The following is a 23,895-nucleotide window of genomic DNA, read 5'->3' on the forward strand; positions in this document are numbered from 1 at the left end:
AATAATGTGAATTCAAATACATGAGACTACTTCAGAGGATTCAGGATTCATATGAATCAGAATCTAGTTGGGTTTTTTTTGGGGGGGCCAACTTCTAATTATATGTTTTTATTAAAATGTGAAATACATGAACAATTAATTTCTGGGTCCAGTTCTACATCTATGATTCCATGAGTTATGATTTTATAACTCATGCCAAACAATTACCATGATTATATCTGTCCTATAAAGAATATAAAATTTTAAAAATAGATTTGGTTATGAATCAGGCCTTAAAATAAATAGGTATACTCACAGCTGTAGAACTACCATTCTACAAATGAATACCAAATGTCACTTGATCCCCCAAAGAATGTAAGCTCTTTGAGCTAGGGACAGTTTTGGTTGTTCCTTTTATTTTCATAGAAAATAACAATATCTGACACAATGCAGGAACATTATAGATGTTTGAGCACCTAAATATTTATGGAAGCCAACAACAATACAAAGGAAATTTGTATAGTTTAAGAAACATAAATGAGTTTCAAAACTAGTTTGGATAAACTTATAATTCCAGGGAATAAAAGTATATGCTGTCACAGCTAATTGGATGGAACATCTATCAATGTATGGAAACTTTATGTGCCTAGGAATATATTCTTTTGATTGACATCCTGGATATATTAATACAACTGTAATTAACTTCTGTTAACAGAAGTTATGTGCCAAAGATAAAAGCAACTTGAGCCCTCCCCATGATAGGTAAAACAAATGACAAACCCCAAACCAATGACCTGAAGCATCCCAATTCCTAAACTCCCTCAGTATTCTCCTCTTACTTTTCACCCTCCTAGCAGCAGACTATGTACTAGCAGATCCTAGGATCTGACATAAGCCTACATCAACACCCATCCCTGCACCCCATTTTCCCCTTCCTCTTTCTAAGGTCAGTCTTGAGTTTTAAAAGTGGGCAATTTCACTAAGGTTAACAAAATTCATGCTAAAATTAAAATTGGGTAAAGGACAGAATAGAAATAAACAAATAAGTTACATATAAACAGTGACGTGTAAAAGCTTTACCTGGAATTTCATTGGCTACAACTGAAGGAGGACTGGACTGGTTACTGCTTATTTGCTGGTGACTGATCATATGACAACACTGTGGTACTGCATTGTTTACCATATAAAGTGTGTCAGGAACATTGGACATTCTAACCATCCGTAATCGAACAAGATCTGTCTGTTCCACCATCATTTCATCTAGTACTGACTGAAATAAATCATTCAAAATGAATCAGAATTAATCGAAACATTATCATCACTTAAAAAAAAAAATCATTTTCTGGCAGGTAATTACCCCAGTTATATAAAAAAGGTAAAAAATTATTTTTAGTTTACAAAGTTTAACAACTTTACTAAAAGGTGAAACCAGCCCAATTTCTTTCATTTTAAAATAAATCTTTTATATTGGCTTAGAGAATAAAATTTTAATTCTATTTTTTCTTCAAAGACGAGCTATAACTTGAGAATTTGAATACCAATTAATGAAGGAATAAAAATAAAATTAATGAATAGGATGTATAATAAAAATAGGATCAATCATATTTTTCTTCCTCCTTCCCTTTCCCCACTCCCTCCCCTAGCCAGCAAGTAATCCGACATAGGTTAAACATCTGCAATTCTTCTAAACATATTTCCATATTTATTGTGCTGCACAAGAAAAGTCAGATCACAAAGGAAAAAAAAAATCAAGCAAGCAAAGAACAACAAAAAAGGTGACAATACTACATTGTGATCCACATTCAATTCTCACAATTCTCTCTCTGGATGCAGATGGCTCTCTCCATCCTAAATCTATTAATTGACTTGAATCACCTCATAGTTGAAAAGAGCTAAGTGCATTTGATAATAGATTTAGACCTAAATGTAAATTTAGAGGCTCCCTAATCTTCAGCCCCTTCATTTTCTTTCCTTTCCTTTCTGAGGCAATTGGGGTTAAGTGACTTGCTCAGGGTCACACAGCAAGGAATGCCTGAGGCCAGATTTAAACTAAGATCCTCCTGACTTCAGGGCTATTGCTCAATCCACTGCGCCACCTAGATGCCCCAAATCCCTTCATTTTCTAGATGAGAAAGCTGAGGTTCTGAAAGATTGATTGATTTGCGCCACACAAGAAATAAGTGATACAGCCAGGATAAAAAGCCACACAGCCTTTGACTCCAAATGTAAAATGGTTTCCAATATCATTGCACTACCTATAATTTGTCAAATGGAAATTCTCTTGTCTCTTTTGATAATATAATGCTAATTAATACGTATTGAGAATGATTTTTTATAAAAACACAAAAAATGTACTCCCAAATATAGTAGTATACTTTTGTACTTTGATTTAGAAGGCTTAATGACTAATATTTAGAGGTAAAACTTAGTCCATGTTTTCTATTCATTAGTTATTTCATTTTATTTTTTATTATATTTTGTCTATAACAACTACTAATAAACTGAAATTCTTTCCTAATTTGAGTACTTATTTTGGGAATAAGTGATGGGGGTTGAGGCCCCTTTAAGATTCCTTTCTGAGTTCCAACCCCATCCCATGGCTGAAGAAGCTAGAACTCTAGATTCACAAATCCTGGTCAAAAAGCACCCTTTTTGAATTCCAATGATATCCGGGCTCCGACTGGATCTGAGCTAACCAGCCCCCACTATCTGCTCAGGTTTCCTCAACCCCCACAAACAGCTTCTTCCTTATCTAAAAACTCATTGAATTCTATTCAATGCTAATACCCTGGCCCAAACTAGCCAGGAACATGGGGCTCCACCCACCTTCAAGATTATAAAAAGGGAAACCCTTCAAGTCCACTCTTTGCAGGAACCCCCCCAAACATGGTATCCTTCCTGCCATGTAAGGGTTCCTGTCCGCCCAGCAACCACCTCTAGCGTTGGCGTCTTTCTACCTTTATCCTTTACTTCCAAAACTCAAATAAATCTTTTTTTATCAATCTAGGTTTTCGGGCCTGTAAATTCCTTTACAGGGGACTCTGCGCCGTCACTAGACATCATTTAATTATGTATCCTTGCGCCAAACCAAAAGGGGTTCCTCCCCTTTCCTAATTCTCATCATAAGGAATTACCAGTAGCTTGCTTTTTAAGGAAAACTTCACAGACAAGTATTAGCAATATATTTCTAAGTTTAACAAAGGAGAACATACTGAATAGGGAACCTGCTTCAGAATTAGGAAGACCTAGGTTCAAATACCATCTCTGATCCATGGTGACTATGTGATTCTCAGGAAGCCACTTACCTTCTTTGAACCTTAGGCAACTCTTTTTTTTCTTTTTAATTTAAATTAAAGCTTTTTAGTTTCAAAACATATGCAAGGATAATTTTTAATATTCATCCTTGCAATATTCCAAATTTTTTCCCCTTCCTTTTCCCCACTCCTTCCCCTAGATGGCAAATAATTCAATATATGTTAAACATATGCAATTCTTTTATCCATATTTCTACAATTATTGTACTGCACAAGAAATATCAGATCAAAACGGGAAAAAAATGAGAAAGAAAACAAACTTAAGTAACTCAAGTCTATGTAAGCTTCACAGAAAGGGGAAGAAAGATTTGCACTAGTGGAAAAAAGTTCTTCACTGGGAGTTCTCTATACTAATTAGTGAAATTACATGTACAATTTTTCAAAAAGAAACATTTTCTCTACTTTTGCATACTAAAAGACAAAAGAACTTTCTTAAAATTTAATTTTCTTAAAGACAACAAATTTACAAAGTAACTAGAGTTGTAATTAGAAAAAATGGTTTTTGAAAAATCACCCAAGTATTTATAAAAGCCTAATAGATTAAACTTTTAAAATTAAATATTTCTACAAAGATTTTCATTACCTTTGCTTCATCAACATAAGGAGAGAATAGTCTTGGTCGAACATATATTCCAGCATTTTTTTGTCGTAACCATGCATTTGACTTTCCACCTTCAGCTGTAGGTAACATATCTGATGGAGGAGTACTAATCAAGCTTCTCTTCAGCTTTTTAAAAAGAAAATTAGAGACTTCGATAAATTACAGATACTGTAAACATACTATATTAACTGTTTTTGAACTACCGAAATGATTCAATATTCAACCACGTATATTTAAAAATATTTTTTAATAAGCAAAGGATACAGGTTAAAAAACAAACATATCCCAAAACAGTTCTTTGGACCTTTGTTTTTTCCTTCAAATAAGAAGGGAGCATACTTTTAAAATGAAAGAAGTAAACTCTTAAGCAAAAAATGAACTGGAATAACAAATAGAATTTAATTGATACTCACTTTTTTTTTTTTTAAATGAATCATGAATAAACCCAAAATTTCTGTTTAAAAAAATATTGAATTGATTTTTGTAACTAAAAACAAATCTATTCGATTAAACTATCAGAAGTTTCTGAACCAAAATATAATTCTATCTGGTTTCAGTCTGATTTAAACAAACAAATCCTCTGCTCCTCCAACCTTACTAAGGAGTCTTTGTAAAATATGAGTTTTCTTTCTTTAGTTTAATTAATTTTTTTAAAAACAAAAATTAATTATCTTTCCCTTCCACACTCCTCTCCTCCAAACAGGATTAAAGAAGAAAAAGAAATCATTGTACTATAAATGCATAAATTTTTATTTATTTCAAAACTTGAAAATGTTTTCTAAGCCATAAAGCACCACAAATTGGGTGGTGGTAGTAATAGTAGATATATAATAAATAACAACTGATATTTAGGTATGACTTTCCAGGTTAGGTCAAGTTTTAGTATTCATTAATTTTGAATTGAGAGCATCTCAGAAATCATCTAGTCAATTCCTACATCCTTCTTAAAAATAATTTATTTAATATTTCCTCCCTCAGTTAACATTCAAAAGAAAAAGAAAATTTTTTTACATTTGTTTTTAAATTTTTTGAGTTCTAGATTCTTTCCCTTATCCCTACCCCCAATTAAGAAACCACTTGTGAAGTTATGCAAAACATTTCCATAAAAGTCAAGTTATGGGAAATAACCATAGATCTTCCACACTAATTAAAATAAAAAAACCTCAAGAAAAAAAAAAAAATCTGTATTCTGACACAATTAATTCCTTCTTTGGGTAAGAATAGGATTTTTCACTATAAGTTCTTCAGAATAATCATGGATTATTATACTACTGAGAACAGCAAAAATCATTTACAGCTGGTCATTCCAGAACACTGCTATTACTTTGTATATAGTATATTTCACTTAGCTTGAGCTCATGGAGGACTTTCCAGGGTTTTTTGTTGTTTGTTTTCTTCTGAGAGCATCCTGCTCATCATTTCGAACAGAAGAATAATTTTCCATCATAAACACACATTACAGTTTACTGAACTATTCCCCAATTGATGGGCATCCCTTAATCTCTAATTCTTCTGCCTTGAGAAAAGAGTCGCCATGAACATTTTTTGTACATATAGGAAATTTTCCTTTTTTTTTTTGCATCTCTTTTGATATTCATGTCAAGTAGTAGCCTTATTAGGTCAAAGAATATGCATTAATTTATAGCCCCTGGGCAGAGATCATATCTTTTGATCATTTATCAACTGGGGCCTTGGCTCTTATTTTTTTTTTTTTTTTTTTTACAAATCTGACTCAGTTCCTTCAATTCAACTACATCTTCAGATAAGAAAATTGTGGTACAGAAAAGGAAAGTGATTCCTTCAAAATTAGAGTCAATTAACAGTCAGGATAAAAACTTTTATCTTCTTATACAGAATTAAAATTTTAAATTAGAGACAAAAATGGTAATAACATTTCTTTCATTTTTTAAACTGATCTTACTCATTCTTGAATTAGAACTTGAACCTTAATATACCATAATACATTTATATACAACATAAAGCATATTCAAGTTGTATTTTAATTGATTATACTAAAACCTATGATCCATAGGAGTAAGAAGAAACAACACACACACACTTTTTCCCCCTGCCAATGAATGGATCAAGAAGAAGAAAACTGACTTACTGCATCACTCAGGACTTCACTGTTCATAGGTAAAATATGTTCAATTCGGACAAAGGGTAATAGAGAAGAAAGTATTTCTCTAAGTTCCTCAATGTCTAGGTCTCGCCTCTTCACACCTCTCTTATTCACACTATGAGCAGTACCACTTATTAAGTTCGGTTCTGTAGGAAAGAGAGAGGAAGAAAATTAAAGTAGTATTAAAGTAAATCAAGGTTTTCAAAAGGTGAGATTTATATCTTTTCTAGGGCTTTTATGAAAGAACATAACTTTTAAAAAAAGTACAATGAAGTTTTTAATTTACAAAAAAAAAGTTAAATACAAAGCACCACAAGATGTTAACACATGTTAGCACAAAGAGAAAACTTAATGTGAATAGTAAAAACTTAAAAGTTCATTTTATATTTTATGCAGATTTTGTTTCTTTGTTTTCATTTAGGAAAATAAAGGGCTCTATCAATATAAAAAGAGAAAGAAAAACCAGGTTAGAGTTTTCTCTTCCCCAATGCCCATTTCTGTATCTGAGTTTTACTGAAATGGAAACATCATGGTATGTTTAAATTACTTGAGAATAGAGATAATTGTGTAACCAGCATCTAGCTCAGTGTCTGACACTAGGTAGGTGTTTAATAAGATGCTTTGGATACTGTACATGTACGAAAATAATTCTTAATTTGCCATCACTAATAAATATTTAATATTAGTAAGATATACATTAACCACTTGTGCCAACTGGAACAAAAACGTCTTTATTGATACCCCAAATCATTAGACATGAATCTCAAAATGTTTATAGGATCTCATTTCTCAAACTTTAAACTATCTATTACTCTAAATTGTTCCTTCTTTCAAGTTGTCTATGACACCACCATTCATTCACTGTTTCTAAATTTGGGGTTATTTGACTCTTTAATTTTCAGATGGAAAAATAACTTCTAATGATTTCAATTTTGTAACGTTACAATTTGTCTCACTGCTACCCCCTAAGAAAGGTTTTCAGTCTCGAGTTCCAAAAGGGTCCATTGTCTCTATTGTTACCATTCTTCTTACCATCTATACTACAAATTCCTGAGGCATTACCATTTAGTCTATCATTGCAGTTACAGGACATTCCTGGGCAGTGCCATCAGCCCTGTTGTACCTTCCTCTATATATTATTTCCCTAAAATTAAATATAAATTCCCTAAAAGCAGGAGCATAGCTTTTCTATTTACACCTCAAGTATGGTAGGAGATATATTAAACTCTATTCCCAAGAAAGTTAGGCTAGTTTTTCCTTAACAACCTTTTTCTTTGAAACCATTCATCAGTTTCAAGGGGATAAGGATACTGATTGCTTAAGTACTAAACAGTTATAAGGAGCTCCAGGAAATCTTAGATGTTTGCTAAAATTATGAGAGGCAACTTAGGCAAACTCAATGGAATCAATTTGAGATATTCTAAATGTATATCCTTTTTGAACGCTATTCTTTTACTATGGTTAAGTAAATCTCCTTTTCTTAACTATCAAATGTCCAGTTTTGTTCCAATATCAAATATAAACTACCAGTAAGTTCTGAACAGTAGGCACATTAATACTTAATAAATGCATTTTTTTCTTTCTGCAAATTACTCCCAGAAGCTTTTTCTTAAAGAAAAACAAACAAAAAACTAAAAAACCCACCAAACAAACAAAATAGATTTGGTTATGTATCTCCTGTGCTAAAAAATATTCGGTGCCTGTTATTGCTATTCAAGTAGTCGAGCACAAGCTCTTTTGCCTGGTATTCAAATCTTTCCACAATATGAAAAAATCTTATTAGCCTTTCTAGTCTCACCCCATATTACCACCCGACACATTTTGTTCCAATCAGACGCTTCAAGACATAAACTATTCTCATACAGTCCATGTCTTAGCTCATACTGTTCATCTATTTATTCCTGCTCCCTTACTTTCAGCTACGGATATTATCCATTTTTAAAAGATGCCCTCAAATACTCTCTCCCCCAGGAAACATTCCCTGCCCCAGAAATCATGCAGCACTGTTCTGGAATTTTTAATGTATTTATTGGAAAGTTAGAGATATATAAATATCTCTTTTTCCTACTAAGCTAAAAGCTCCTTTAATGACAGAAATGATATCTTAGTTGAACTTTGTTATCTCCACTAGTGCATAGCATAGTGATCTACAGATCACAGATACTTAATGTAAAATGTGAATATTATTTTATGAACAGAACTCTTTGTTTTATAAAACAGGATATGGAATGCCAATTTTATCTAGTTAGGAAAAAAAGGTTGCTCTTTCCTCATCATAAGAAAATGGGTATTCCATGAATACCTGAGGTTACAAAATTCAAGGGAGGTTAAAAAAAAAAATGAGGCAACAAATTTGGGAAACTTTGTGTTTTTAATCTACAAGCATGCTTTTTCTTTTCTTTTGCTGAGGCAATTGGGGTTAAGTGACTTGCCCAGGGTCACATAACCAGAAAGTATTAAGTGTCTGAGGTCAGACTTAAACTCAGGTCTTTCTGATTTCAGGGCTTGGTGTCTATCCACTGCGCCACCTCGATGGCCTGGATGTGCCTCCCCTCCCCCCTGCCCCAAAAGGGGAAATATTAATTAATAGGATCTTTGCCTCTCAAGGTTTTGGCAAATAGTAAAATCGTATTTTATTAGTATGTTGGATAACTATGAGAGGCATTTTTTTCTTAAGAATCCTTAATATGAAATTGTGGCAAGTAATCTAGCGAATGTTTTTTGGGGGAGGTGTAGGAGTGGGGAAGAAAGAGAGGTTTGCTGAATTTTGACCTAATCCAGATCCTGGTAGTTATTATTTACTAATACTCAGAACACTTTTCCTCTTTTCTCAACAACTTCACTGCGTGATTCAGTTTTCCTCTCTACTCCAACTCCTTCTCTCATTCTAATGGACATTTATCTACCCTATCTGTTCTAATGTTCTTTAACATACAATTTATTCAACATTTCACCTATTCCATTTTAGCAATATACACACAGGGATGGGTCATACCCTTGACTTTGCCTTCACTCATGAGTGTTTATGTTCTTATTCACTAAGTCTGAATTTCCATTATATCTTCATAATCTTTTGATATCTCCCTGACCCATTCCTTCCAAATCTACTTATGACCCTTAAAGTGACCCCTCTAACTCCCATCACTGTACTAGGCTTTCACTACTACTCTGACTAGCCCTTTCCAGACTTGACTTTTAGAGAAATTAGTTCAATTCTAAAGTCCTTGATTCCTTTGTCCTGTTGCTGCTGATCATGTCTTGTCAGGCCCCAAACTTGGATTATTTCTGCTGTCTTTCTCCTTTGCTTTTACTTCTACCATACTAAAAGGGAGAAAGTCAAAAAACTTCTGAATGGGCCCACTATAATTTTATGCTAGCTAATCTCAAATGGGATCTGACTTCAACAAAACAATCCTACTGCTCTTGTAACAGATTCCTTTAAATATCTCTTTCCTTTGTGATTATTTTAGGTTTGTCTGTTGTCCTTCTAATTTTTAAAATGAACATGTGGTTTATTAAACGTCTTTTTTTCTTTTGTTAATGTATGCTTATATGGATGTGATTTTTTTCCCCTCCTAGCATTGCTTTAGCATGCTAGAAATTTTAGTATGTTCTCTTTGGTATTAGTATTTTCTTTCACACAATTAGTTTCTATGATTTGTTCCTTGACTCACTCATTAGATTTCATTGTTAAGTCTTCATTTGGGTTTATGTTTTTTATGTGTTTCCTAAACTGATTATCCTTTTTATTGTGTTAGGCTTGGTAAAGGAAGTATTTACTATACCTGTTTTTTTTAGTCTGTTTGCAGCATTTTTGCATCTTGCTGGGTAATCAATTTTTACAAAAGTCTGACATGGTGCCAAGGAATATGTGTGTTTTTTTAACAGTCCCATTTAGAAGATGCCATAGGTATTTTGGCTCTAGCTTCTCCAGCCATTTGTTTAATTCTGTATTTTCATTAATTTTTCTGCTAGATTTATCCAAAACTAAGGACAATGAAATCTCTTGATATTATTCTATTAATAGTCTTCTTGTAGAGTTCAGTTAATTTTTTTCTTAATAAATTTAGAAATTAAGACATTTGCAGCATTTAAGTTTAATATTGCTTTTGTTGTCTATGGTTCCTTTCACCATAATTTAGTTTCCTTTTATATTAATGTGGTGAATGACTTATTTTTGCTTTGACTGAAAGAGGATGGCAACTTGTTTTTCTGGAGTTACCTGATCTAGAGTAATTTTTTCCTTTATCTTCTCAATTTTATTCTGTGTATTTATAGGGTGACTTTTTTTTGTTTATTGTTTTTTCTAAGCAACAGACTTGTAAAATTTACTTACTCTTGTTTTATTCAATTGTTTTTAAGCCCATTCACATTTAAAATTATGAGTTAGGTTTGTATTTTACATTATTTGTATTAGCTCTCCCCTGCTCCCTTTCCCCCCCAAATAAGTTATTTTTGTTTTTTCTCTTATTTTAGTTCAATCTACTTTAAGGCAACCTTATTCCCAAAACGTCTCTCCCCCACAACTTTACCCATTTTCCCCTCCCTATTTGTTACCCCTCTTTCCTAAGCATAACTCGACTCTTATTTTCTTTTGATCTAATTATTTAATTCTTCCTTTTTTTCCCATTTAAGTTAAGAAGTGAAGTAAAATGCTTCCTTTCAACTTGCTTTAGGCTTTTAAAATTTTCATTTTCTGCATGTTTTTTCCTCAAAAAAATTTTTTCTCCACTTTTTTCTAAAAAGGATTCCCCTCCCCCCTCATTATTTTTATTATTTAGCTTCCCTTTTAGTCTATGCTTTTAATTTTTGATTTATGGCCTTTATACTTACCTTGGTCCTTCTTCAGTCTCTATTACTCATGGAATTAAAGCTTCTGAGGTATCTATTTTGGGTTTCTTCTTCTACACAAAGTTTCTATGTTATTGCCTTGTAATCCTTCCCTTTACCCGCTTGTTCTTTTTTTCTGTTGTGCCTCACTCTAAGAGATACAATTCCTGCAGGTGACAGAGAGAATATTGCCTCATGGTAGGAGTTTTTCCTATATCTCTAATTGTGCAGTTTATTAATTAACCTTTGCCCTCTCTATGGTAATTCCCCCCCCACCCCCCCATGCCATGAATTCACTTGCTTTGGTACATGGCCTTCCCTTCTTCTGTGTGTCAGCTGTCTCAAGAATTTTAATTCCTCTTTTCCTGAGGTAGCATGGATGGTTTAAGGACTAAATCGCAACAGATTATACCCATTTATAGAATATCTCTTTATAGGAGTATTTATCAGTGATATGTCCTTTCACTACTGAAACAAGATTTCATGATTTCTTTCTGTTTCCCTCCCCATCCATTTTCCGGTAGGTTCTCTTCTTCTTGACTGACTGTAGGAGTTATTTTCTGTTGTTAATCTTTTACTTGATGATTATGGTACATCATAAATTTCCCCTCTATCTTTTTTTTTTCTCCTCCTCACTTTTATGTGCCATTTGATTCTATAATTTGAGCCTCATGAACAATAGTTCACCTGTAGGTGAGAGTGTTTTAAGGATCAGCCCATGTGTCAGACTTGTTTCTATATTATTACTTGTGTACTGATTTTTTCCCCCACCCATATCTCCTCATGTAATTTTAGAAAGAAATCTCTTAATGCTATCTCTGTTGTTATCTTCTTGTATTTAAATGCTGGATTTGTTTACCTTTTAAAATATTTCTATCTCCTGGAATAATTGCAAAGCAAAAAATCTGTTCAGGTCTGATTTTCTTTCTAGGAAGAAAAAATTAAAAATCTTTTATCATTAATGGTTAAGCCACCCTAGATAACATTTTGAGGTCCTTTGCTCTTCTGAACATATTACTATATTCCATCCTGCAGTTTCTGATGAGTACAGAACAATTTTGTGATATTTGAATTTCTTTTATATTTGAAGAGCTTCTTCCTGCTTGTTTGCTGAATTTATTATCATGAAATTGTTAAATTTAACCATTTTGTGTTTTGGAGTTTAGAACATAAGTATTTTTCTTTTTTTCTAGAGGTAATCTGTGAATTCTTTCATTTGGCATTCTTTTCTATATTCAAAAATATTTTCTTATGGAGTTGAGGATGGGTTTTTTTGGTTTTTTTTGACTCAATCATATTTTTCTGAAAAATTGATTTAAAATCCTTAAATTATTTCTAAACACATCCTTGTTTGAATCAGTTTTTACTTGTATGGAGATGATGTTTTCTTCTAACATTATTGCCTTTTTCCTTTATTTATTCCAGATTGTCCTTTACTTCCCAAGCAATTATTATCTCTTTTGTTCCTGTGGTGAGATGACACACTGGATTCAAAATTTTCTATTCTGCCATTTCTCCCCCGCCCTGCTCTGTAGTTCATAAAATTCTGCTTTCCCAATTTTATTTATTTTTTAAATCATTCTGGAACACACTGTTGTGGTTCCATTCTCTGTTGGGAATACACAGGGTTCTATGTCTCATTAGGTATTGATTAATTTTCCTTTGTTTTGATATATTTAGTCATAGATGCATGGACTTTTTTACCTGATTCCCTTTTGTTATCTTCTCTGTTGATTTACATTATGAGATTGGGCCTGATGGACTGGAGCCCACTATGATAGCCATTATGATGGTCTCCCCTTAACAAAAGCTGTAAGTTTATAGAACATATTCATGAAAAAAATAGACAATAATATTTTTCAAAGGTTAGTACAGCTGTGTCCCCTTAATAACATTGTCAACTACTAGTTTGTTTTTCTTCCTGATAATAAAGCCCTAAAATATTTTCTCCTATTGATATGGACAGTGGCTAACTGCAAGGGGAATACCCAGAATCAAAGTTTAAGAACCCAGTCTTGGAACCCATGTTGGAGCACACTCTCCTCCCTCAGTGGGAGCATAACTTCCTGCTGGAGTTGATGAATGGACCTATGTCTCTAAGTTGCTCAATGCAGTGCTACCCTTACATGAGTTGTATTCTGTTAGTGTCTATGTCTGAGTTATATACGGAATTCCCCCCCCCTTTTTTTTTTCCCCTTTCCACTCTTCTCCATTTTCTGGAAAAAAAAAATTGCATTGAACTGATTCTCATTATTTCAAATATACTCAGCACTTAAATTAATTAAAAGATTGTTTTCCCCAATGTCTCTAATGTATCCATGGGTTTCTCCTTAGACATAAACTGGATACCTGGACAAGGATTTACACCTATTGACAGCTGCACTCACAACACTGAGGGAATATGATAGTGTAAGCCCAATCATAAAAAGCAAAGATTAGTAGGAGAACTCTATGTCTTTCAGGAGGGACTTCTTTATGCCAGAAGACTGTTACAAAAGTTTATTTGTATGCTCAAGATCTTTAGCAAAGATTTCCTTTTGAGAATTGGTAATTTTAGTTTCTTCCCCCTTCTTATATTCCCTTATTGCTCACTTTCAGACTACTTTCCCTTTAACACAGGTTTCCTTGAGAAGCTATCTTATACTTTTTTTTTTTTTTTTTTTTTTTTTTTGCCATAAGGCAACTCACATTTCAGTAGCCTGTCTGTCCCAACTGACTTCTGGGAGGGGGAGGGACACACACAACTGGCCACAGCTAGATAGTGGTCATTCTTCCTCAGGCATGATGCAGTGTCACATAGTTCCCCTCATTCCCTCTCCTGTATCCTCCCATACTTCTCTCTGTTCCTCAGTTTTGTCTTTTATATCACACTTCTAGCCTGGATAAGCTTCTGCTTGTTTTTCCAAACTCTAGGGGTAGAGGTAGAGTTGATTTCTTTTGTAAACATATGGGTTGATTTGTGCAGCTCTGCACAAAGTCAGATCTAGAAAAATGTCTAGTACTCCATCTTATTGGTCATGTGACTGACTCCTCAATCCCACCTAAAACAACAGTTGTTCCAAACCTTTACTTGTCTTCCTAAGCTTTCCATGACACGATTATCTTCTGTCTACTGAAAAATTTACTGTATACTGTACTGAAAAAATTAAGGCTACCTACCTATCCTCTTTCATGATTTCATTAGTTCCAATGAGTTTAACCATCTTCTCTCTGCAGGTGATTAACAAGATAAAGATCTATCTTGAATTTCTCTCCTCAGGTCCAATTCCAAATCACCCAAATCACCAAGTGCTTGAAATGGATATTTTGATGTATCTCAAACCCAATATATCCTTAATAGATTATGCTCTACCCTCAAACTCCCCTTCCCAACCTCCTATTACTTTTGAGGATATTACCACCCTTTTTTTGTTGTGCTCAGTTGTTTTAGTTGTATCCAACTCTTCAGTGACCCCATTTACGGTTTTCTTGGCAAATATACAGAAGTAGATTGACATTTCCTTCTCTAGCTCATTTTTATAGATGAGGAACTGAGGCAGACAGGCTTAGTGACTTGTTCAAGGTCACATTGCTGTTAAGTATCTAAGACCAGATGTGAATTCAGGAGGAAGAGTTTTCCTTATTTCAAATCCACTGCCCCATATAGCTGTCCTTACCATTCTTTTAGTCACCAAGTTTTGCAATTTTGGTATAATTTATGACTTTTCTCTCTTGATCACTCCAGATATTCAATCAGCTGTGAAATCTTGAACATTCTTTCTCTACATTATATCTCACATACTTCAGGAGTATGTTCTTACTTCTCAGGGTGGGAGTGGGGATAAGGGAATGGAAATGCATGAATACACTTTTAAGTTTAAACTAAACTATTATTTTCTCTATCATTTTCTTAAAACAATGAACAAAACACTAAATCATATCCTTACTTGTAGTTTTTGCTGATTTCCTTGTCTAAATGTTTACATTGAAAATTTAACAAATAAGTCTTTTGTGAACCAGTATGAGCTGGTTCCAATGTACCTTTCTCTTAAATAATGTAATTATAGCTAATATTAACATAATCACCACCCTAGTTTTGGTCCCTAGACACTTATCCTTTGTTTGGATGTACAGTTTTGTGATGACCTTCCTCCTCAAGGGACTCTCCACTTTTCCACACAGCTGCCAAGGTGGTTTTTCTAATGTGGTCTGATCCTCTTCACTCAATCTCTATCTTTATATTGGATGTTTCCTGTGCCTAGAATTTTCTGCCTCCTAATCTCTGATTTATAAAATTTCTTGTTTCTGTAAGACCTAGGTCAAAAGCCATAACCTCTAGGATACTTTTCCTGGTTCCCCCACCCTTTCTAAGGTCACCTTTCACCTTTCATAAGGTTATGCTTTCTTTATCTTGTATGTTCTGATTTATATATGTTGTCTCTGCTGCTGTAATGTAAGATCCTTGAAGGTAGGAACTGTATTTGCTGTTTCTTGTTTTTGTTTAAGCACAGTGTCTGGATATATATGTATTTAACAATACTTGTTTATTTGTCTAAGAGATTACACGTGGGATACTACTTGCTTTAAAGGTGAATTAACAGATATGAGACTCAGTTTCAAATATTCAGAAAATGTTGACTATACATAGGTGATTACTTTTAAATCACTCTAGAATATTCTCACAGTATATCTGAACAAGGAAATCAATAATTACTTGATCAAGAGGATATATAGAACTATATACAATAAACTCATAACTTGTCAATTACTAAATATAGCTTACCAACCTGCCCATCACTGAAAACAAAATAAATTCCTCTATTTTCTGACAAATTCTTTGTAATGGACAAATATATTAGTACCTATATCAAAGATTGATATAAAGCATTAAATGTCAGTATACTTCTGAAAAGAACAATAGTTATTTTATCAGCATATTTTCTCAAAAATAACAAATAAACAAAACCAAGAAACCTCTTACCTCTGTCTGCAATTCTTTTCATCAACTGATGCTCGCCCCATTTAATAAGATATTTAAGGATATCTTGTTCACTTGCCTACAATGCAAATATATAGAGTATTTTCATCTAAGTGAATTTCCTTAAGAAATATCCTTTCTACCCTTTTATGACATACTATACTATTGCAGAAAAAAAGAAATGAACAAAAAGTCAAAATTAAAACAAAGATAAAACAAACATTTTGAGAAAATAAAATCAATTCCAGAAAACAAATGTATAGAGAGTAGAAGAAAAATGGTCCACATAGCCAGTCACAGTTTTAACTGTTACTGGTGACTTTACTTTTTTCATCTTCAGTAGCAGAGACTACATTCCAAAAAGGCATCCTAATATGATAATTGGTAAAAGGTTCTTCACGTACTGGATGTTTAACAGGTGTAAGGGGCCTTTAAATGGGTGCCACAGCGCATGGGGAGATTGAGGCCCAGAAGTAATTTCTGTGGATATTAGGACTGCCCTTGGGCGGGATCCTGGCCATATTGAGATAGCTTCGTAATGGGTGACTCTCTCGCTGATTGGCTGTGTGTGTGACCTCACAGGCCCTATGTAAGTCCACTGCAGGCAGCAAGCGCTCTCTTTAATCTGACGCTCTTCACCCTGGCTTCCTAGCCTGGGTGGCCAAGCCAAGATGGATAGCCAAAAGAGGTAAGGGTTTTGGTAGTGAACACGTGGGTCTTCTGACCAGGTGTTCACTAGGGAACCAACAAGTCAGGGCATCAGTTAGGGCATTATGTGAGTAGGTATAATAAAGGCTTTTAAGATTACACGTGGTTGTTCTTGAGTGCGCTACGGGTTATTAAGCTATAGATTCAAGAGATTGTGGCCAGAGACCTTAGAAGGCCTCAGAGGAGGCAAGCCGGGTAGAGTTCACACTGCAAAGGACAGTGGTCAAAGGTACTCTGGTGGGTCTAGGAGAGAATAGTAATTGTAACTGCCAGGAGAGCACGTTACAAACAGGAATGTACCAAAGTTGTATGATTTATTAAAAGTTCAAACTATTTCCCAATTTCTGTACTTTTTAGGAAAAGCGACCCATTCCAAGATCAACTATCAAGAATAACAGACTATTCTTACCTCTGACATACCTGCATGCCATTTGTACAAAGTATCAATGGATCAAGAACAGTGATCCTCAAACTTTTTAAATAAGGGGGCCAGTTCATTGTCCCTCAAACTATTGGAGGGCCGGACTATAGTAAAAACAAAAACTCACACTCTGTCTCCGTCCCTCAGCCCATTTGCCATAACCCAGCGGGCCGCATAAATGTCCTCAGTGGGCTGCATCTGGCCTGTGGGCCGTAGTTTGAGAACCCCTGATCAAGAAGTTACTGAGCAGAATTTTCAATATGCAGATATGGGGCACAAATAATGAATGACAGATTCAAGACCACTGAATAGTTGACTAACAAGGCAATTTTATAGACTGAGTATAAATATACAGCAAAAACTCCCAGAGAGTTTACTATAAAATTTCAATAAAATTAGTAAAACTAGTTAGCAATACAATGAAATGGTATGTATGTACTGCCAATATTAGATAGGGTACAAGGAAAAATAAAAATTTGAATATTTGTTTAATCATTACCTACATGGATAAGAAAATTTTGTTAATAATACAAACTAAAAGAATTAGTAAGATAAGGCAGGGCAAAATGAAATTTGTTTATTTTAGCAAACTAGAATGTATTGGGAATTTCTGGTATTAATTGATTTGGTCACCTTTATCTATCCTAAACCAATAACAATCATATAATTAAGCCTAAATCTTTCTACTGTCTTAATCCTGGTAATTTATGCTACTGAAAAAAAATTTCTACATTATTCTAAAAATAGGAAATTGCTGGGTATGTAGAGCAATAATTGAGTACTACAATTCCTTTTAGGGTTACATTGATCAGATATGTTTCTATGCACAAGGCTTTCCTTTAGCAATAGAAAAAATACTCTCCTCTTTTGTAAAAATTTGCTAAGGGTATCTTTGTTAGTTAATGATAGCTTGTGGTGCAGAGAATATCTAGACAATATTCTAATCCAGGCCTTGCCACAAAGCAAAACATTTTACTTTTCTAGGCTTCTTTTTCCTATCTTCAAAACAAGGATGGTTGGACTAGACTGTTTTTCTAGTCCTAAAATTCTAGTTATTGCAGGAGAATGAAATTAGGTAGGGTAGGACAGTTTCTGAAGTGAAATTTATAATGGTAAGAGAATAATTAATTACCTGTAAGTAGTCAGATTGGATAGCAGTCAGAAGATGGTCTTTATTGAGTTCATAAAAAACATCCGAAGTCATGACTTGAATAAATTCCTCACAGAGGAAATGTAAAGCTTGTCTGTGCACCCACTTAGAGCCATAAGGATGAGAACTCCACTTGAGGATAGCAATTAAGGTATCTAATGAGATGCTCTCAGCAATAATATCCTCACAGCCTAAAAGAAAATGTAAATATTTATTACTGATCATAACTATACTGGTATTATATATAAAAAATACAACCTTTAGAACTGATAATAGCACATAAAACAAAAAGTATCAATTAAACTGAGTAGATTTCATTGCTTTAAAATGATCAGAAAAGTTTATCTTGTTCAAAAGAAAACAAAAGAGGGAAGAGAAGAATAATATTTTGTATCAAGAAGGTAATCTCCTATCTGGAAGTTCACAGATCTGAGGGCAAAGCATATCATAAAGTATTTAACAAAAATAAATTAGCCTATTGGGAACATACTTCAGAGTGTTTGGTTATTAAGAGAAAATAGATGATACTTTATATAAAGGAAATCTTGGGGAAAAAAGGATCACATCTACAACAACTGGAGGAAGATAAAAACTGAGCATGATCAACTACATATGCATATACCTTAGTTTTTAAGAAAGATCTCAAAAAGTTCTGAAAAACAGGTTAAGACCTCTGATTCAAAGACTTATTTTAATTTAAAATATTCACTAAATGCCTTCTTTGTGCAAAAATGCAGTACAAATGCTACAATGAAGAATATATTATCCCTGTTTTCAATAGGTCTATAATCCAGTAGAGTTGGTAAAGATAATATTTACAACACAAGAATAAAATATATGCTATTAAAAGATACAAAGTACAGTTTTCTAGAAATTTATAAGACAGACTGTTTCCAGCTGGTGGGAGGAGGTCACATCAAGTTTTAGGAAAGATTAGATATTTAGGTTTTGAAGATTTTATAGGCAGAGATGGGAGAAAAGAATGATAAGAACAAAGGCACAGAGCACATGCCTGAAAGCCACTGAATGATCATTTGTGAAAAGCATATGCTCTATCTTGCTCAGGGATTAGTGTGAGATAAAGCTGGAAAGGCAGAATGGAAACAGAGTCATGGGCAGAATGGAAACAGAGTCATGAGGTAATGATTTCACTTTTGGGGATGTTGGCTTTCTTGACTGTTCATCATTTACAATCCTCCATCTGCAGCTCCTAGGCCTTCCCTCACTTTTAGGCTCAGTTTAAATGCCTGAAGCTTTTCATGACTCATACAACAGCAGGCTTGTAATCTCCCTCTGACCCCCAATTGCTATGTGTGTGTATTTACATATGTGTATACTGTACATATTTCAGCCAGTAAATAAGCTGTTAGGGCAGGGACTGTTTTCATTTTTATCTTTATATCATTTATGTCTAGCATATGGTCTGAAATGTAATTAGCACTTTAAAAATGCCTGTTATTTTTATTATCTTATATTTATATTTTATTATATATTATTTTAAAAATGCTAGTTGTCTGAATGGGAAGCTACTGAATTTTTTTTCTAGCATGGATTTAAAAAAAAAAAAAAATCATCCCAGAACATTGCTATTACTTTGTATACAATACATTTAATTTTGCTCAAGTTCAGGGAGAACTTTCCAGGTTTTTCTGAGAGTACCTTGCTCTTCATTTCCCATAGAATAACAATGCATTATAATCACATAAGACAATTTATCCAGTCATTTCCCAATTGATAGGTATCCCCTTAATTTCCAAAATTTGCCCTGAGAACTGCTACATATGCATATCCTTTTTCTTAAAAAACAAAAACAACCCCCCCAAAAAAAACCCAACAACACTTTTTTGGGATTCATAACTAATAGTGGTATTGTTAGGTCAAAGGATATGCATTATTTTATGAGTCCTTTGGGCTTAGTTAATAACTCTTGATCAATTATCAGTTGGGGCTTATTTGACTCAGTTCCCTCTATGTTTGAAAAATGAGACCTTATTGAGAAACTTGCTTTAATTTTTTTTTTTTGTTACAATTGCTACTTAGTATTCGTTTTTGCAATATTTTCTGTTCCAAATTTTTCTCCCTTCCTACCCTCCTCTCTTCTGATGAAGTTAGACAATTCGATGTAGTTAATATATTAAGCCACTAAATTTATTGAGAAGGCTATCAAAATGAGGGCATCAGGAACAGTAAAGAAGGGACAAAGGCAAAAGAAAATTTGGAGAGAAAATCTGAGACAGTGACAAAATGAATTGAGGATGAAATAAGATGAAATAAGTCAAAGACAAATTTAAGCTTTAAGACTGGATATCTGGGGGCAGCAAGGTAGTGCAGTGGATAGAGCACCAGCCTTGAATTCAGGAGGACCTGAGTTCAAATCTGGTCTCAGACACTTAACACTTCCTAGCTGTGTAACCCTAGGCAAGTCACTTAACCCTAGCCTCAAAAAAAAAAAAAAAAAAAGAGACTGGATATCTGGCATCACTGACAAAAATAGAAAAGATATGAGAAAGAGCTAGTTTGGGATGAGGAAAGGAGAAATATGACATTGGAAATGCTAGTGGGAAAGTCAAATTCAGTCGTCCTGCTAAAAATACAGAACTTGGAGCAGCTAGGATAGATCACTGGCCTGAAGATGGAAGGGAGCTGAGTTAAAATCTGGCCTCAGACACTTCCTAGCTGTGTGACTCTGGGCAAGTCAATTAATCCCAATTGCCTCTGGAAATAAATAAATTAAAAAAAAAAATGCAGGACTAGAGCTCGGAAAAATAGGTTGGTATAACAGACAGTTAAGAGGCAATTGGAAATAAGGAAAGAGCTAAATAAACAAATCTGAAAATTATCTGCACAGAGATAACTGAATAGCTAGGAGCTAATAATATTACTAAGGGAGAGTGTGAAATAGAAACAAAGCTTTGGCAAAAACACCCATAGGTATAAGGCAGGATCTAGTAAAGGAATGGTCATACAGAAGGAGAACCAGATGAGGGAATCCAGAAGTGGTTTAAAACTGTTAATAGAAATATGGAGATAAGAAGCCAACAAAAGGACTGCAGAATATTAATAAGGTATAGCACAGCAAATCAGTTGAGATTCCATCCAGCAATGATGAGCAAAAAAAAAGAGGAGTATATACAAGACTGGGTAAAGGCAAGATAAGAGAAAATAAAAGGGTGAGGGATTCTATAATAGTAGTAAGTACATCCTGGAAATGATTATGGAATCTCTAAGCTGGACAGCAATAAAGAAATGAAGAACTAGAAAGAAGCTAAAAGACTGGAGAATATAATATAATAAAAACAAAGGTTCAGCAGCAATGGCAACCCCCCGGCCCTTCACAACATGGAGGCTGTGATTAGAAAAAGGAATGAGATCTTGGGATTGAAGAGCTGATCATTAGGTCCAAAGTCATGGTTAAGTTAGGTAGAAGAAATAAAATTAAGGAGGTTCAGGATTTAGGGCATTAGAAGAGACCCATCAACAAGGATGCTATAGTCAAAAAAAACAAAACACTACCAAAAAAGACTGCAAGCAATAAGATCTAGAGAGGAAGACTAAATTAGATGATAAAATATATAATTTGGATTTGGAAGTCTACATATCAAGATATACAAGAACTATATGAGAATCTAACAATGAAATATTTTACAGAAATAAAGACTGAAATAATAAGCAGAAATATTAATTGTTCATGGCTATATCGAGCTAATAAAATAAAAATTATGATACTCTCTAAATTAACTTATTCATTCAGTGCTGTAACAGCTTGGCCAAGGATTTTTTTTTTTTAAATGGAGATAGAAAAAAATCAAGTTTAATAAGAGGATCTAAAGGTCAAGAATTTTAAAGCAAGCAATGAAAAAAAGGAGAGAAAAGAAAGCTAGCAGCCCTAGTTTTCAACTACTCATCTTCTGAAAGAGTTGATGGATCTCAAATAAAGAATGGAATATTATACACCTTTTAGGCATAATCAAAGTGAACATTTGTTTTGCTGGATTATGTTTTTGTTCAAATTGAGAGTATAACCAACTTAAATTTAAGACTAAGAAAATGACCAAAAAGATCACAAAGAGAGCAGACTCTACAGTGTAGCATGACACATCTAGGTTTTGGACATGGCCAATGTGGAAATTTTTTTTTGCTTGACTGTGCTTTTTTCCCCCTCCCCCAATGAGAGAAGAGAAAGAGAAAATACTTTTGTTAATTAAAAAAACAAAACAAAACAAAACAAAACAAAAGCTAGAGCTAGATATCTAAGGGTTTAAATGCCAGAAAAATTTTAATTTTATCCCAGACACAAAAAAACCTCAAGAGCCACCAAAGATTCATAGGGAGACAAGTGAAATAGTCCTTAAAGAGAGGGACTGTTTTATATTTTCATGTATTTCTATCACCTAACTGGTAAGCACTTTACAAATGCTTGTTGATTGAGCAGATTTGGTCTGATGTAATGAAAAAATCTACTAACAAGCAGATATATTCAACAATACCCCTCTCAAAAGATACCTCTAAGCAAAAGTGACGTGACTAACTTACGGGGGATATTGTAGAGAAGGTTCCTGGTTCAGATGTAGGTGCAATAAATAGCTTGTGAGGACCCTTATAATGATAACATTCTATGGTTCTATGAATGTAAGCAATTAACAATCTAGTCAAGGAATATATCAAGAGATAAAATGAAATAAGCTTTATCAAAAAAGGAGGCTCAAATGTTCAAGCACGGTTGACTGATAATGTATTAGTGATGCTTTAGTTATTTCTGTTGCCGGGGGCAATTTCAAAGATCCCTTACTGTTCTAAGAAAAACAAAATTAGACTTACATAGGACATTAATCTATAATATTAGCTAAAATGCTTAGGAACAGATTATTAATACAATTTGCAGGTCACTTGCCATGCAGATTTGTTAAGTTATGACTACAAAAACTATTTCCTTAATCATTTTGTCAATAATGTGACAACAGATTGAAATGATTAAATTACTACTTCCTAGGCTAGGCTACTCTTCAGACAAAAGATATCACTAGGCTCAACTTTAGGCCATTCCACCTTAATAGAATCTAAGAGAGGTTAGGCTCTGGTCTAATAGCTTTCGTATCTTAATATAACATTGGAATAGTACTTAATGGAAGGAAGAGATGACACATATACATAAAAAAAAAAAAAAGATAATACAATGCCCAAATTATATATGTCAAATGAGGAACTGTGAAGAGGTATTTAATTTTTAACTACTGTTTTATAATCTTTAGTTCTGACATTTGGTTGTGGCTCAAGATCATATTGTCTCTCTTGGAATCCCTGTTACTGTGTTAACCTGGGGGAAACCACCTGAGGCAGATTCAAATGAATACACATGTTCTCAACTATTATAGGAATACGAACACAGAAATGTGAATTGTTTAAGTAAGGAATATCACCAGATAAGAACACTGACTGTTCTTGACAATTGTGGCTTTTAATGACACAATAGCAAAATGAACATGTTTGAGTCAGTCCCAGTTCTTTAAATCAGAAGAAAACAGCTTAGCAGAGAGATGGGCAATATAGAACTATCATAATGAATTGAGGCAAAACATATACCTTTTTTTTTTCATTTGCTATACTTGATAATTGTTGGTTTACCTATTTACATATATAAATGTATTTATTTAAAATTTTAGGTAACTTATTGATCTGAAAAAATTTGATAATTTCTGTAAATTTCCCCTTATTTAAGAACTTCATTTTAACAAAGAAAAAGTTTAGTAAAAATAATCAGTACATTGATTGCAAAGAACAATGTATACAATGTATACAACATTCTGTCCTAGAAG

The 23,895-nt window shown here is 33.7% G+C and overlaps 1 protein-coding gene across 11 annotated transcripts in view; it reads right to left on the bottom strand.

Moving 5' to 3' along the window:
• Positions 1–23,895, bottom strand: part of BTBD7 (BTB domain containing 7) — an 81,971-nt gene that overhangs the window by 9,711 nt on the left and 48,365 nt on the right. For 9 of the 11 annotated variants that reach the window (XM_074289675.1, XM_074289670.1, XM_074289672.1 and 6 more), the window contains 5 exons: positions 18,065–18,273; positions 15,807–15,882; positions 6,002–6,162; positions 3,877–4,020; positions 1,060–1,249 (listed from right to left, as the gene is read on the bottom strand). In XM_074289675.1, the coding sequence (XP_074145776.1) occupies positions 1,060–1,249; positions 3,877–4,020; positions 6,002–6,162; positions 15,807–15,882; positions 18,065–18,273 (780 nt within the window). Of the gene's footprint in view, positions 1–1,059; positions 1,250–3,876; positions 4,021–6,001; positions 6,163–10,849; positions 11,014–11,147; positions 11,774–15,806; positions 15,883–18,064; positions 18,274–23,895 lie in introns of those variants that run through there. The other 2 variants (XR_012486437.1, XM_074289678.1) reach the window with 2 other exon arrangements.

This window comes from Sminthopsis crassicaudata, chromosome 2 (genome assembly GCF_048593235.1).
Source record: "Sminthopsis crassicaudata isolate SCR6 chromosome 2, ASM4859323v1, whole genome shotgun sequence".
NCBI lineage: Eukaryota > Metazoa > Chordata > Mammalia > Dasyuromorphia > Dasyuridae > Sminthopsis > Sminthopsis crassicaudata.